The sequence below is a fragment of the Haliaeetus albicilla genome, chromosome 6 (genome assembly GCF_947461875.1).
Source record: "Haliaeetus albicilla chromosome 6, bHalAlb1.1, whole genome shotgun sequence".
Taxonomy (NCBI): Eukaryota; Metazoa; Chordata; class Aves; order Accipitriformes; family Accipitridae; genus Haliaeetus; species Haliaeetus albicilla.
Genome location: NC_091488.1, coordinates 10,542,092 through 10,558,547, shown reverse-complemented (window position 1 = coordinate 10,558,547; position 16,456 = coordinate 10,542,092). Strand labels below are relative to the sequence as shown.

Here is a 16,456-nt window from a genome sequence, read left to right as displayed (position 1 = left end):
ATACCGGAGTCCCGCAACCTGCCGAAAGGTCTTTCTCTGGCTCTTTCCCAAACTCCTTCCTTTCGGCTTGTCATGCTGCCCTGACTTGGCAAGAGGGGTGCAAAAGGAGGCAGGGCTGCCTGGTGTATTCGTGTGGGACACCCAGGTGGGATCCAAAACACATGCAAGGACGGTCTTGCCGAAAAGGCTGCAAAGGCTTGTGGACTGCGCTTGTGAATGCATTTGATGAGATGTGTGGGTATCCTGAGAGTACAGCACCATAAGGTATGGCCAAGAGAAGGGTGCAGACGTGGCCATTTGCACCAATGAAGAGAGTGAGCCCCAAGATCAGACAGACCTCAAGAAGTGGCATTAAGTTTGGAGTAGTAGTTGGACTGCTAATTGCATGTGAGATGCAGACACAGCCTAACAGATAGGTCACAAGACACCACTGAAACTTCAGACCAAATTCAGTGCCCAGCATTTCATCAAGGCACACCTAAGTATTTAAGACAAGGTCCATTCAACCAGCACATACAGCACCCAGCATTTTGTCAATGCACACCTAAGTATTTAAGACAAGTTCCATTCAACCAGCACACCACTGCTTTCCAGTTTCAGTCTCCGAGTTGATGCAAACAGAAGTTGCAGTTTCTAATATTAATCTTTAAAAAGTGTTGATCATATAAATCTCTCCATTCTGAAGGGAAATTAATATAAATGTTTGTATAGACATGAAGAAAGTCATCTGAGAAGTGCTGCTGCATGATCAGTTAAAAATAGTGAAACCAAATATTAAGAATTTGAGCAACAGAAAGTAGAAAAATATCTCAGCCAGCAGGCTCACACAATCCAAGCACAACTTCCTAGTTGCCTCCCTTACCTTATTGGCATCTGACTTGGAAATCTTGCACAGACTTAAGACTGTCTCTGTCAGGCACAGGACAAGACATTTCAAAGCACTGACTGAGATGATACGAAACAAGGTGTCTATAATGACCATCCTGAAAATCCTTTCTATTATCTCTCTACAGCGTCGGCTACAGAATGAATATAAGAAGCGAAAGGTTGCAGGAGCTCCACAGGGATGCACTCAGCCAGAAGAGTAAACAGTAGTAAAAAATTATCTTCTGGGATCTCCCCGACAGATAGAAATATTGCTGCTGAAAGCCAGCCATACAAACTGCTGTAGGGTTTGCAACTGCATCAACAGTTGTGAAACTGAAAACAGCCAACAGGTCTGCCTGCGTTAGTCAAAGCACCTGCCCTGTTCTTCTGGCCAGGAGACCATCCGCTACAGCAACCAGTACCGTGTAGGCATACACTGGATGAGTTAGCTGGGTTGCCTTTTGTCTAGTCTTGGCATCGTGAAGGAAGCCAGGAAAGCTGCTTCTTTAGTTTTGTTAGCATGCTTCCTTCTACTGTTAATTATAAGGACCGCGGGGCTTTTTATTTTGTTTTTTTTGACAAGCTACTAGTGTTACAGAAAAGATTGCAATTCGTTTAGCAATAAAAGTCAACAAGATTTTCGTGACTGGGAAAAGAATAAAAAAAAAATAATCATGCTTAAGCACAAAAAGTCCAAAGATGTTAGGTGTTTGTCAAAACAAACTAAGAGACAAATTTGTGTTCCATACAGAAACAGATTTAGTGAAAATCTTAAGGAAACCAATATATTACCTAGTTCTGTCCGGCATGATATCACCTGCTTATCATGATGGCAAATGTTTGTAATAAAAATCAGTTAATAAGCAAACCACTACTTTATACGCTAACGTCAAGTTTTATACGCTAACTTCAATCTCAGAGCTGATTTAAGGAGTACCTTCATGTAGAACATGTTTTTCTTTTTTTTTTTGCATGTCTGTTAAGGCTGGTGTAATTAAAGGGTTAATTAGAATCTTGTATCTTGCAACATGCAAACTAAGCATTTATCTCACTCTATGAAAATATCTTTATGACATGGGAAAAAGTGGGGTTTTTTTAATTATAATTGCCTGTCTTGTATATTGGCAGCACGAGAGTCCAAATGAAAGACTAAACATTTTTAAATAATCCGTTTCCAATTTTCTTTTATTATTTATAACTATTGAACTCTCTTGCTTTCTTGATGTTGATCTTGCCGTAACATTCCTGAAGCTACTGTGTCAACTACCTCCATGTTACGGCTATAAAGGTTGCATGGAGCTGCACAGCATAAAACCAAAATAAAAGCAGGAGAATACAATTGCGTGGCTTTTTGCCCACCAAACCACCACCGACAGCCCCCACCGTTGCATCAAAGGAGGGAGTAAAGTGGGGTCACGCGATTCCAAATTTCATTTTTTTAAATGTTTCATGGCTCACATTGACTTTAACCTTTGTTCTTTGAGGGGCCTTGCATTCAGTTTCCCTTTCTGGTTATCAAGTTTTATGGGACACTTAATGCCCACAGCAACGCAACACGCGTTTTCCACCGTACCTGCGGCCCCTTGTCCGGCCATGACTGCTGGCACCCCTTCACTTCTCACCCACAGCAAGACTTATTCTGAGACTTTTTGAGGACCTCACACCTGTAACCGGGGTAAGTCTCCCAGTGAACAGCCCAGAAGCCCCAACCTGCCGACCCTCTGGGCCCCCACCTCAGTGGGAGAGGCGCGCCCCGGGCCTGCAGCCTCCAGCCTTCCAGGGCAGAGGGGACGGACCCCCGCGTTCTCCCCGCGCTGAGGCGCTGACAGCAGAGGAACCGAGCCCCAGAGCGCCGGCCCCGCCGTGAGGGAGGGCAGTGGTGGGCCGCCCCCCGCCCAAATGGCCGCCGCCTCCCTCTCCCCCCCGGAACTACAGCCCCCACAATCCTCCGCGGCGCCGGGGGACCCGTGACGTCACCCGCCGCCTCGGGGAGAGTCCCCGAGGGCTCCCGCTGGGGGAGGGTAGCGGGCGCATGCGCGCTGCCTCCTCGCGGCCGCAAAGGGGGCGGTGCCGGGGCTGGCGGAGACCATAGAGCGGCGCGGCGGTTAGCAGGGCAGAGCGGCCGTTTAGGGGCGGAGCGAGGCGGCCCCGGGCCCGGCTCCGCTGTCAACAGCAGCCAACATGGCGGCGCGGAGGCCCCGCACCGCCTCAGGTCAGTGGGCTCCCCGTGGGCTCGGGCACGTCCGCAGCCACGCGTCCCGTCCCGTCCCCTGACGGGAAAGGCGGGGAGGAGGAGGAGGAGGAGGAGGAGGTGGTGACATGGCGGTCGCCCTTCCTCTCGGGGGCGGGGGGGGGCAGCCCGGTGCCGGCGCCCGGGGGCGGGGGAGGGATGTCCCGGCCTCTGCTCCTCCCCACACTCCCGGCCCCTTTGCCGGCTTCGCGGTGGCGTCCCGCCGTTCAACTGCCGAAACCCCTTCGAGGCGGGAGCGGTGTGGCGGGGACGGGGACGAAGCGGCGGGTCCTGAGGTGAAAGCCGCCTTAAAACCGAAGGGGCCGGCAAAGCCCGCGCAGGAGCGCCGGGACGGGCAGCTCCGGCGTCGGCGGGGCCTCGCCGGAGACCGCGGGACCCGACCGGCACATTCTCTATAACGTAGCAGATCTTCGAGCGCATCGCCATAGCCTTATGGCGTAAGGCCTCTTCGCACAGGCGCAGGTTTATGCGCGTGAAGAGTGTGCACGATATTACCCCACGCGGAAGGGAGTATTTATTTTTTTTTATCAGTAGAAAATGCTCCAGCGCTGTTGTTTTCCACACAACGTGTTGTGCTTGTGTGAGTTTTGATTTGAGTAATGGTAATTTAGGGGCAGAATTAACATAACTAACAGTCTGTGACAGTGTTTTTATGTTCTCCATTTAAAGGAGTTAAACAGTTTGCTCTTGATACCTCAGAGTTGGAAAGAAAGAACATTCAATAACAACTTTTTAGAACACTCAGGTGATAATAAAGGGAAATAATTTGTACACACGTGTATTTCTTGCATTCTCCGACTTTTTACCCATACTTGTATTAAGAGTTAAAAAAAGCTCCTGAAATTCTTAATAAAATGCTTATATCTACAGTCTTACTTGATAGTTCTAGGTAGTAACTTAATTTCTCTTCCTCTTTGGAATGTCCCAGCATCATTGCTGAACTTATATTTCACCTTAAATATATTTAACTGAAGCAGACTTTAATTCATGTATGTATGCCCATAGGACTATGATATGCTTTTAAAATATTCTTCTTTAAAAAATTTAAAATCATCTCTTCCCTCTGATGTTTGAGTACGCGTGGTATTTAGGATCTCTAATTTGAAATTGTAGGAGGCCTATGTTGAAAATGCTGCAGACAGTTGGAACTTAATTGAAGTTCCAGCTTCATATATTTCACCTGTTGTGGAAAAAGAACAGAAGTGTCTGTTACTGGCTTATTAGCATATGCTAAGGTCTAGCTTTCTGAGGAGGATGCTAGGCCAGAAATCCTCAATCTTTCAAAGTCTATCCAGAAGAGGTGTGTGTGCTTTCTCTTAAGTTAGATTTCACATTGCTTAAGATCATAAAAGCGATTGTAGTAGCTCAGATGAAAGCCCAGCATCTGTGTCTGAAAGCCATCAGCTGCAGGATGAGCTAAGAAAGGTTTAACAGGGTAAGCATGTACCGATACTTTCTCAGAAAGTTTTTAATCATTTTCAGCCCAGGACATCATTAGCCATGGTTGTTGTCTATGTGTCTGACAGCCCTTGGTGGATTTTTGCATGCCCCCCCGCCTACTTAATTTGTTTTGTTGTTTATTTGGAGTCTGCATCACCTTTTGGTATCTACAGCATTATGCATCGAGTTGTTCCACGGGTTAAATGGGGCTTCTGGCAGGTGGGGGGTGAAGGAGAGGAGATGAAGACTTCCTTTGTGTTGAACAAGCTACCTGCTAGTTTCATCTGATACCTCTTAGTTCCTGTACTTGAACAGGTAGGAGATTCCTGTTCACCTTTTATGTGCCAGTCATGGATTTTTATAGATTATACCTTACCTATACTCTTCCCTTCCTTACCTTGAAGGTTATGTCATAAAATCTCAAAATCCTTTGTTCTGTGAGCTGCTGGACCATAGGTAGCCTGTATGCTGCAATTTAAACCATTAGATTAGCCATTTCATATCAAAAATGGTTCTGTTAATGTTTGGGGGTTTTACATAGATTGTTAATTTACTGTGTAACTGAGAAAACCTTTTTTTTTTTTTTTTTTTCTTTTTAAGAACATGAAAGTGACGATGATTCCTATGAAGTGTTGGATTTAACAGAATATGCACGTCGTCACCATTGGTGGAATCGTGTGTTTGGCCGGAATTCTGGACCGATTGTAGAAAAATATTCTGTAGCTACCCAGATTGTGATGGGCGGCGTGACTGGCTGGTGAGGGAGCATCACTTTTCGTAACTGTCCTAGACCTTGTACTGTGTTAGAAGATCCCTTTGCAAGGCTATTTGAAGCAGATAAATTTATCTTCTGTAATGGGATTTCCTTTATCATTGAACAAGATTATTCATTTGTGAACAATTTGTTAACTCATTACTGTGACTCATTCTAAAGTGTTTTGTAGTATTGGTAAAACACCAGTTATCTAAGGGAACTCGTACCAGTTACTGTGAAAAGGGTTTGAGGAAATGTCAGAGCTCAAAAAGTACAAGGAATAAATGGAAAATGACTGCATGTAACTTGAAAAGCTTATTTCCTTACTAGTATAGATTTAGCAATCTAGTTATGATATTATGGCTAAAACATATTTTATAGGTAGAAGAAATGAAGGGAAAAAAAATGTGTGGCAGAATATACTTTTAATTAAGAGCCCCATTTCATAGAGACTTTTCTCCCCTCTAAATTCAGCTGGAGCCATTTTGAAGAAATTAACAGTCTGCTCTCATGTTAACTGAAGAGAGATACCACAGCATAGTTATGCTAAAATAATTCATGGTGAAAGCTAGACAGTAAGATGAGAACTTAAACTGGAAAATGTGGCCACAGCCTTAGCAGCTATGTCAAGGTATTTGGTATTTGTCAAAGGTGTTTGAATGGTATTTGTTTATTCCAGTACTCTAAAAAAAAAAAAAAGTTCAGTGAAAACCAACATTCTTGTAGCACAGTAACTTTTAAAACAGAATTATGCAAGATGTGGAAGGTGAAATAGACTAAAAATGAATTTGTCGTGTCCAGGCTCAGTACAGCTGTGAGGAGTGCAGGCTTAGCTTTCAGTCTGTTTTTTTATTTGCCTCTGTAGCCTTAAAATTATTTTTGAAAGTTAGATGTGTATACATAAACTCTGAAGCTTCTAGGGAATAGTTCATCTGGCATCCATAAAAACTGGCTTATTGAAAGATCTGGAAACTGTATATTTCAGTATCTGTAGATGTATATACTTCTGCATGTGTATTCATGTATATAAATAGGAATCCACTATTCATATACAGGGGGGGAAAAATTCCCCTCTGTGTGTGTGTGTGGGGGGGGGGCGTGGGTGTCAGACACCAGCAGAGTTGCCCAGAGAAGTTATGGAACCATCAGCCTTGGAAGCATTCAGTGCTGAGTTAGGACCCTGAGCAACCTGATTTAGCTTGGAGGTTGGACTGGGCTTTGCAGCTGGCCCAGTTTTGGGAAGGTGGCTGGACTGGATGACCTCCAGAGGTCCCTTCCTGCCCAAACTATTCTATGATATTGACATCTGCGCTGTTCTCTATTTGATGTGGGAGCGCTTGGAGACTGCAAACAAGATAATTAATTTTCTGGTTGCTTTGATCCATTAAAAATAGACTAAGGCCATGTCCCAGTAGAGGGGCCCTGCTGATTTTAACTCCTGTGGTAGGGATCTAGCTTCTTTTTACCTGAGACATTTAAGTTATGGGTTGTGTAGTTAATATAAATGATGGTATAATATATTTACCTTCCATTTGGGAACAGTTATAATAGCACTTTTTATATTATTATATTGTGCTTCATTAACATGCTACATTTAATAGCAGCATACAGCTTTAGTGTATAGACAAGGTCTGGAGATCTCAAGCTTACTTTAAAGGGGCCATCAGACAGCCATGAACTAGCAGCCATTACTCATGTTGTCCTGTGTTAGACATTATTAATTAATTAAATATTGCTTGTATTAAATATTCTGATTTTAACATCTAAAAATGTGAAATGATACATTTGCTTTGTTAAATGAAAAAATAGTAATAGTTGTAGTCGGGGAATTTTGGAGTGTGGCACTGTTCAGCAGACAACTTCATTGGACTGGGTTTTTTTTGTTTTGTTCTCCTAAGGTGTGCGGGATTTTTGTTCCAGAAAGTCGGAAAGCTTGCAGCAACTGCAGTAGGTGGTGGCTTTCTTCTGCTTCAAGTATGTAGCACTTCATGCTTTATAAGTTGGCAAATGTTATTTACTAAACAATAGGGAAAACACAGCTGTTGGGTAAAAATTAATTGGGAAGGCTTCTTACCTACTTCATCTTTTTAGTCATATCAGTCAAAAACTTACATTTCAGCTGGAACATTGTGTACAAAGGAGACATTTCTAAAAATCAGTGGTAAACCAGAGTCTGCTCTATCCTGTAAGATAGTTTGTGATAAGCCAAAAGAAACCTCTGTGCAGAAACTGAGATGCTGTATGTGATTCAGTATTGCCAGATTAGAGGAACTGCCTGTAAACCTATGGTTAGGGAGATCAAGGAGTTTAAGCTGTGTTTATTTTAAACAGGTTTGAGAATTTTATCAGTGCTTTAGAAGAAGTAGGCTTCTTTGGCAGTTGCTTGGAAGACTTGCTCTGGTCCCATTATGAAGCCATGTTTTTCTCTTTTTCTCCCCTTGCTGTATTTACTAGTTATATCTGTTGAACCTCTGAAGCTTTGCTGACTTCTGATAGCTTCCTTGCATTCTTCTGTTCAATTGCATTTCAACTCCAGAATTTTTTAATGATGTTATCTGGCTTGACCATTTGCATTATTCATCAGATATTGTGGTTAGGGGAGGACATACTTCCAAAAAGCCTTTAAATTAGATGATGAAGCTTTAAGTGAAGGAGAATTTCATGTATCCCTCTGTAAGATGCCAAGTTATTCTTAATTTTTTTACTGGCGTTTTTCATGTCTTAATACCTGTGAGCTTGTTATTTTTCCTCAAATCATTCTAGAGGAAATAGACTGGTGCCTACTTAGGTTCAATAATACACCATTTTTTGAGACAAGATGTTAAAGATTTTTATTTTTTTATTCTTTCCAACATCATCCTGGAGGATTTCTGAAAGGCATACCCCACTTTTAGTTATTCCTTTGATTGTAATGGCTGTTGCAGTCAACCATTGATAAGGAAGGCTTGGGTAGTACCTCTGAGTGCTGCTGTGTAATGCATAAAAATATCATGATTGTGTGAAGTAATCTTACTTCCTTCATGATTGTGTTCTCTACTGTTTTGGGGTTTGGTTTTGGTTTTTTTAAACCCCATGCTAAACATATAACTGAACTGCAGCACTCTATGTAAGAATGTGTGCTCCTGGAATTATTTGGTTTAAGGTGTTTTCAACAAATATGAAGTGTATTTTATTTTGAATTACTCAAAAGCAAGCATCATCAACAATGTAAAAAGTCAAAGAGAAATAGTATTGATATGAAGCTTTATAATGTTAGCATTCGTTCCACTTCACCATTGTGTATTGATGACTCTATAAATCTGGAAATCACTGGTTATTGGGCTTGTATGTGAACATAGGGATGAATTTTACAAGGGTGTTGAATCTGAAATGGTTTAGAATCATCTTGATGTAAATTTTTGGCAAAATGTGCTATGCCAGAAAATGAATCCATTTCATGGAGTACTCTGGACTTTTTAGCCCATGATGTGTATTTCTGGATCATGAGGGAAGAATTAAATCTTTTTATATATATATATATATATGCATGCAGTGGATCTTGAACTACTCATCATCCTTTTCATCTAGTTGACTTAAAGATCCAAATCTCTCTTCCCATGTTGTATGCCATTGGTCTTAATTCTTTTAATGACAAGTCTTATCTAGATATGACTGAAGAGCCTACAGAAAAGAGGCCTGGCATCCAGAGGTAGCTGGCAGAATGTTGCCTGTAGGTGCCTTCATTAGTATTTCTGACTAGTGCAAGCTGAAAAGTTAAAACTAAGACCTACAGACAAAGAAAAATAGAAATTGCTTAAAACACATTACTTGGGCAGTATTTTTGCTTGTTGAGCTGTGAAGTTTCGGGAGTTTCCTGTACATAAAATAGATTTGCCATGTGTTTGAGTGTCTGATTTCTTAGTTGATCTCATTTACAGTGTATCTGAAAAGGAATATTATCCAAGAGGAAGAATGAGTTGCATATTTTGATTGAGTTGTCTATATCTTTAATTAAGTAGGATCAGATTCTCTTGGAAGGGAATGAAGTAAATGCCTTGGTCTTTCATGTTAATGCAAAACGTTTTGCATTTTAAAGCTGAGTCATAAATTCTATAGTGTAATTACATTTTTGTAGTCTTTAATTTTTTCATTTAAAGATCACACATTGTGATTTTAATTTCCCTATGAATACATGTTCAGCGCTTCCCCTGAGTGGGCAGAGGAGCGTTTCAGCATGTGACTAGAAACTTCATTTTTATCTGTAAGTTTCTCTGAAGTTGCAGATTTCATTTCAACTGCCGATTGCAATGTTGACATTGTAATTACCTGCTAAAACAAGAAGAACTATAGAAGGCAAGATTTTTGGCTAAAGCGCATTCAGTGAAACATTTCAGTCCTGAAATTAAAAAAAAATGCATTTTTTTTCTTCAGCGTGTGATGACTTCATCACAAGAAATTTAGTAGGAAACTGGAAGCAATACATTTTTGGGGTGTCAGTTTGTATAAGAAGCAAAAAAGATTTTTCAGATTTTTTTAAGTGATCTAGAAGTTTTTCAGTCCTAATACAGATTAAATTAAAAGTAGTCTGAGAGAGAATAAAAATGACATCAAGGAATTTGCATAGTTTTTCAAAATTAAGTTCTGTTATCACATCTTTGTGCTGGATATTTCAACAGCTTAATTTGATCAATTAACTATCATTTTTTATTGAAATAGATGTACTTCTTCAAATATGCTGGTATAAAACCAATACCCATGCACTGTATTAAGGAAAATATGATTCATTTCTCATAATGAGTAAGGGCTTTTCCCTGTATAACTTCTGGTTTATACAGCATAATTTAGTGAAATCCTGAAGAGTAGGGAAGTATGGATTCATGTGATTCTGCTATAATGAATTAGTTAAAAACAGTTGTTCTTAATGAGCACCTGTTCTCTGTGTGTTTTTAAACTCCTGTGTCCTTAATAAAGGTTTCATTGCTTTTTCCTCTGCAGTCGTTTTTGCATTATGTGTTGGCTTATTTAATCATAAAATTGTTTTTTTATTCAGTTATTTGTGCTTTCAATAATATATTTTGCTTCATTCCATTAATATGCTATTGACGAATTCAATTCTTCATTAAATTATTTTGTAACTTAAAAAAAGTCCTTGAAAACAACACAAGAAGCAAAATGAACTCTAAGATCTCCTTGGCTATATATTCTACAGGGGTTTGTTGATACATGCCATGATGATGTTGTAGCATCTCAGTGAAGTGGGGAGAGAAAAACATGCTTCTGAGGGTGGGGACTTAGAGAGTTGTATTCTGTTTTGCGTTGAAATATCCCACTTGACAGTTGATGTGTGCAGACTTTGAGGGAACATTCAGTGGAATAGCCAAAGCAAATGGTAGTTGGAAGTTAGCCTTTTAAAGAAATACCATATTTCTGGCAGGTTTTGACATGAAATGGAGAGGCATCGTTTCTCTGCCTTTGTAAATTGGAGTAGTTGCACTGGTTACAGTGGAGCTGTGCCAGTAGATGATGGCTGAAGATACAGTCTTTGCAGTTTAACTCTTACAAAAAATGTACCATTTCTCAGTCCCTCCTTGTCTTTGTATATTGAAGTTAGAGACTTGCCAGATCTGTTCTGGAAACTGGTTGAGTGTGACGGGGGTTGCTACCTATCGAAATACCAGAAAATACCTGGCTTCTGTGTGCTGCACAAGCAGCTGAGCACAGGGAGCTCACATGTACCTTCTGGGCTTGGTTGGGCTTTTTTAGTATGAGAGATTCTGTCTCTGAGGAAATAAAAACTCTTTTGTCCCATCTTGCCATAAAAATGTTTCAGAGCCAAAAATTTATTACTCATTACTCTTAATAATGTTTCACAATAACGAAGTACTTGCATGCCTCTCCAGTACCAGCCCCAAAAATGAGGTCTTCCCTTTTAGATTCTGTTTTCTATGATTAGCATAGAGAAAGATGCATGTATTTTTAGTATTTCTGCATTCATGTATTTTTGCAATTGCCTTTTTGGAAAAAATCCATTATTTTTTTCAACAGTTCTGGAAGATCTTGAACAAAAATAAATTTTACTAATGTGATATATGAGAGAGAGATATTATTCCATTCTCATCTATACATATATAGATTTCTGTGCATACAGAAATCTACACACACCCACCCCCATACTTCTCTTCAAGAAAATATATTATGTATAGAATATGTATATATGTATGACTCCTTAATATATATAAGTATGGAACTGATAATGGATTATTATGATTTTAATTTGTTATTGTAGGGGCTGGCTTTAAAAATACTAGTGAACTTTTAAGAATTTGTCTTTATGTACATTTACTGTTGGGAGCGAATATGTTCTTTATGAAGTATTAGGGTCTAAAAATTGAAGTCTGTCTCACCAACATTTGAGTTCAGTGGGATTATTTCTGCGCTTACGAAGTTATGTAATTAGTAGGATTGCAGCCAAAGTAGATATGACACAGGCTCTGACTATTACTGCAGTGAAGTACAATTTTTTTTCTTCTCAGTTATAAATTTTATATTCAAAACATTGTCTTCTGTTGCTGATTTCCTAGATGTGTACAAACACTCAAAAGCAGAACTTAAGATCTCTGCTACTAAGTTCAGGGAGAAAAGTGGTATAATTTTTATCGTTTGAACTGGAGTTCTGATACAAATGTAGGTTGTAACTACTGGAGAGCTAATCAGAACTTAATTAAAAACTTCTGCTTCATCTTGGTACTGTATGGATAACTGAGCTAATTAAACTAGTCTTAATGATGTGTTTCTTTTAAAGTCCATTGCTTATATTTTTTACAAGCAAGCAAATATATTAGCATTTCTTACATTGTGTTGGACTGGGTAGATCAGTCCATATTGAGTTTTCAGTTTTATGAGTTAGAAGGCACAAATTCAGTGCTTGGGCCTTTTTGAAATTCTTGTAGTAATGTTAAATTCATAAAATAAAAATTACCCCAATGTGAAACATTTCTGTCCCCCCGCCGGTATGTTGTTCAGTGACTAGATGTGCAACCATTACAGGTTTAAAACTGGTTTCATGTTTTCATACTGTATAGACAGTCTTTAATTAGCTGTCCCTGCCTAACACTAGTGCTTGTATAGATAAATGGTTTTACAATAGACAGGCAAGGTCAATGAATTTGTTATATTCTGAAGTATGAAGTAAAGGAGATTGTAATATTTAATAAGTTCATTTTGCATTTTTCCAGTGAATTGTTTTTTTACATCTTGTGCAAAGATGGAAACTGAAGTTTACTTTCTTACACAGGTGGTCTTTTAGAAGCTTCGCTTTGAATTCAGACAACATCTGTCTGATGTTTCATTTTAGTTTTTTTCAGGATCTTGAAATTCTAATTTGTGGTGAAGTATGTTGGTTAATTATTGTGGCTGTTGTAAAACACGCTAGATGGTCTAATTCTAGTTATTTGGTAGAAAGAACTATGGGAAAGTCGAAATTCAGTGCCTATAAGCAATGTGAAACATTTCATGCCAAACCTGATGAATTGTATATTTAAATATCTGTTCCACACAAGTTCATTATCTGTGACTTTTATTTACCAATTGTACATTTGCATAGAACACTGTTACATAAGTTACATGAATTTGACAAACATGACCTGAGAAATCTCACTTTATGAAAAGTTTTTTGTATAACAGTCATTTACCTGTAAAGTTAGTGGTCTGTATCTGTCTTGGCAGTTAAAATAAACAGTAATCCTTAGGTTTGATTTTTTTTTTTCCTCTCTTCCCCCCGCCCCAACTAATGAGTTGTTTGTTTTAACTATTCTCTAGAGCATGCAGCAATTGCCTTTTTTTTTTTTAAGCTATGATTTTATAAACATTTAAATATGTGTTTCTTTTGTGAATCGTCTTAAGGAAATTGGTGGGACTGTCAGATGCTCTGTTACTTGACCAACATTTTTTCCAGGATCAAATCTTAGTAAGAGAAATAAGGCAAAGGGTTGGCATGATGGTTAAAACATGCTAAAAATCTCATGGATGTTGTTTAAGCATTTTGGGAGTTTGAGTATAAATTGGTATTAACGGTCCCCCAAAACAGCCATTTTGCAGATGCTACAGAACTTGTGCTGTACACAGGCCATGTTATTTTTCTTTTTACTGGCTTTGTTTTGTAGAAAGTATGAGAATTCTCTTGTATTGAATACATTTTTTGTTGGACAGTTTAAATGATGTAGGATAAAGTAATGGTTTTCAGTATTTCTAAGGTTGATTCTCATTAGCCCCAGATATACCCTGTCACAAATCAGAATTCCACAGTTCTGAAAGAAGCTGAAATTAAACATTTTTTTCACTGTTGTCCTCTGAATGTGCGTTTCTCTTTCCTTTTCTAATAAGTAAAGTTACAGTAAATGCTGAAGGAGAAACATTGCTATTTAGTTATAAAAGCTTTAAAGAATAGAGAACTGGTAAAATTAACAAGACTCTACTGAACTTTGCCATTGCTTGTTCTAATTTGAACTGCTGTTACAGCGGAAAATATTGGTGTTTGAAGCAGAGTACCTGTGGTAATTGGAACAATGTCTTTTCCTGTATCTGTAATAGAAAAAAATAATTAACTCCTCCCCACTTTGTAGGCACTAAGATACTGTATTTTGACTCATCAAATGTTAATTACAACTGTACTAAATACCCTTTATTTTTCTAGATTGCTAGTCATAGTGGGTATGTACAAGTTGACTGGAAGAGAGTTGAAAAAGATGTAAACAAAGCAAAAAAACAGTTAAAAAAGCGTGCAAATAAGGCAGCACCTGAAATCAATACTCTAATCGAAGAGGTAAGTCTAAGGTGATAAACTGCTTTCTACCAGCCAGTTTTTCTTACCTTCTGCTGCAGGTGATGATTAGTTGAAAATGCAGGTGCAAAACTGGAAGGCATCAGAAATGGTCTGGCTGTATATTTTAATAAAAGTTATCAGATTGTACTCTCTTTTATTCATTTAGCTTTCTATTTTGTTCACTCTTAAAGATGACACACAAATTTCAAAATTAATGCATTTCTACAGCCGATACAGCTGAGGGACTGCCATTGGCTTTGCCATTTAGTCTGTGCAGATTCTTGGCTAGTGAGAAGAGCCAGTAAGGTCACGACACAGTAAAACGTTGAGGGTGTTGTGGTTAAAACATAGTAGCTACAAAGACAAAAACCAAATCTTAGACTGCTGATAACAAAATTACTTGGAAAAGACTGACCTTTCTTTCTGGAGAAAAGCTATAACTACTTTGTAACTACAGTTGTGGGGGTTTTTTATCTCATTTTTATACAGTTAGAAGAATATCTGTCTTCAGAATCTGTCAGTTACATACTATGTTGAAAAGAGGTAGCCTATGATACTGATCAGTGTCACTGGGGCTATTTCATTCTGTCATTTGAAGACTTTAATTTTTCATTTTTTTAAAGTATGTTTAGCCTGGTTTTACGTATTTTCACATTTCATACAGGTGATCTAAGTTTCTTTCTCAATAACTGTTAATCCTGACTTGGAATACGCTGCAGACAATGTAACAGCAGCCACAGTAGCGCTCTGTAATTAAGAGTTTTGACATCTCATATTTAACCTGTATGGAGCTGCACGCAGGTTGATAAAAATTACCTTAAATTTTAATGTGAATGTGAAGTGGAAGTTCAAGAGAGATGGTTTTCTAGCTTCCTTTCTACCTCCAATAGCTTAACCTGTCCTTCTTCATCACTCTGCAGAAATGGGTGGGACAGGATGGGGGTTTTTTGTTTGGTTTTTTCCTCTCAGATTATATTACTGTCTTCTAATTGTGTACTGGTAGCCAGTCTGAAGTGTTTGAAGCGGAGGATTTATGAAATGGCACGTTTGATATAACGTGTTATACTGTGCTATTACTTCATGAAGTATTGTACAGAAATGTTGTCATACATAAGTGTTTTTTATAGGCTTAAGTTGTTAGGAAACTGGTTCATAATGCAGTGAAGTGTATTTCTTTTCCAATGATCTAGTCTTCCAAAAAAGAGTTTTGTGTGGGGTTTTTTTTCTAATCTTTTCTCGTGTGATTAAAACTGAAGTCATGGTGGTGCGCATGCTTTTTTGCCAAGGGAGCTTGTAAAACATCTGTCTTGTTTTGATTAAAACAAGAGTGGTATTGGCATGAAATTGCTATGACAATTCTTCTGTATTTTGACTTCTAAAATGCTAACTGTATTTTAAATATATTGTTAAAGACAGCTGAGAGTCAGTGCCAGCAGTTGCCACCTAGCTTTATATGTTTTTAAACGCGTTGCTTCCCCCTGTGCCCCCCTCCATACTTTTAGTTTTCGTGATAAGTATTAAATGCTACTATCAATTAACAATAACTCAGTTCTTTACGAATACTATTTTTCTTCTCAGTCAACAGAATTTATCAAACAGAACATCGTGGTGTCCAGTGGGTTTGTTGGAGGCTTTTTGTTAGGCCTGGCATCGTAAGGACCTGAATCGTCTCTTCCTGATGGCATTCATGTCGGCAAGGAACAGTTGTGGTGACACGCTGTCTTAAAGCAGTGTGGGTCACTGGACCTTCCAGAGCAAGACGAGTGGACTAGCTAGACAACTTGGAAGCTTTTACATTTCAGGCTTGTGCCTCTTGAAGCTTGGCAGAACTAGGATTTGCTGAAAAACTGTGCAGTGTGCTCATTATAGCATTTCTGGGCAAAACTGGTTCATCTTCATCATGACTCTTTTTATCTATGACCTTTCAAGATCTAGCATTTTTTAAAATGTTATTCTTGGAATATAGATATGTAACCATACTGTAAGAAAGCAAGTTCCATTTCTATGTTTTCAGTTAAATATCGTTTATTTTAAAAGTATTTTTTCTTCATGCTGTAGTAGACAGTATCAATGACTACATAATGTATATGATATTGTAGTTTCAGCCTCATGGCTGTCCATGTTCTTTAGAAGTCACTGCAATAATCTATCAATCTGTAATACCTTTTTACAGAGTATTAAATAACAAAGAATCATGAGCTTATTAAAGGTGAAAATTGACTTTGACTCTGGCCTTTGTGTACATAGAAAATAAGAAAGTCTCATGTTTATAGCCTGCAGGCATCTGGTACAAATATTTGCAGGGATACTTGTGATATTTTTGTGCTAAGTAAATGTATATATG

General features: G+C 38.8%; 1 protein-coding gene across 1 annotated transcript; it reads left to right on the top strand.

The window, feature by feature from the left end:
* Positions 1-2,935: 2,935 nt before the first annotated feature.
* FUNDC1 (FUN14 domain containing 1) lies at positions 2,936-16,338 on the top strand. Its single transcript, XM_069784993.1, has 5 exons — positions 2,936-3,079; positions 5,159-5,315; positions 7,211-7,286; positions 13,984-14,112; positions 15,691-16,338. The coding sequence occupies exons 1-5, from the start codon at positions 3,049-3,051 to the stop codon at positions 15,766-15,768; spliced, it is 471 nt and encodes a 156-aa protein (XP_069641094.1). The 5' UTR covers positions 2,936-3,048; the 3' UTR covers positions 15,769-16,338.
* Positions 16,339-16,456: the final 118 nt, after the last annotated feature.

Coding starts and splice junctions, on each gene's coding strand:
- FUNDC1 (XM_069784993.1), top strand. CDS start 3,049: ATGGCGGCGCGGAGGCCCCGCACCGCCTCAG. Junction 7,287..13,983: donor GTGGCTTTCTTCTGCTTCAA/GTATGTAGCACT, acceptor TTATTTTTCTAG/ATTGCTAGTCATAGTGGGTA. Junction 14,113..15,690: donor TCAATACTCTAATCGAAGAG/GTAAGTCTAAGG, acceptor TTTTCTTCTCAG/TCAACAGAATTTATCAAACA.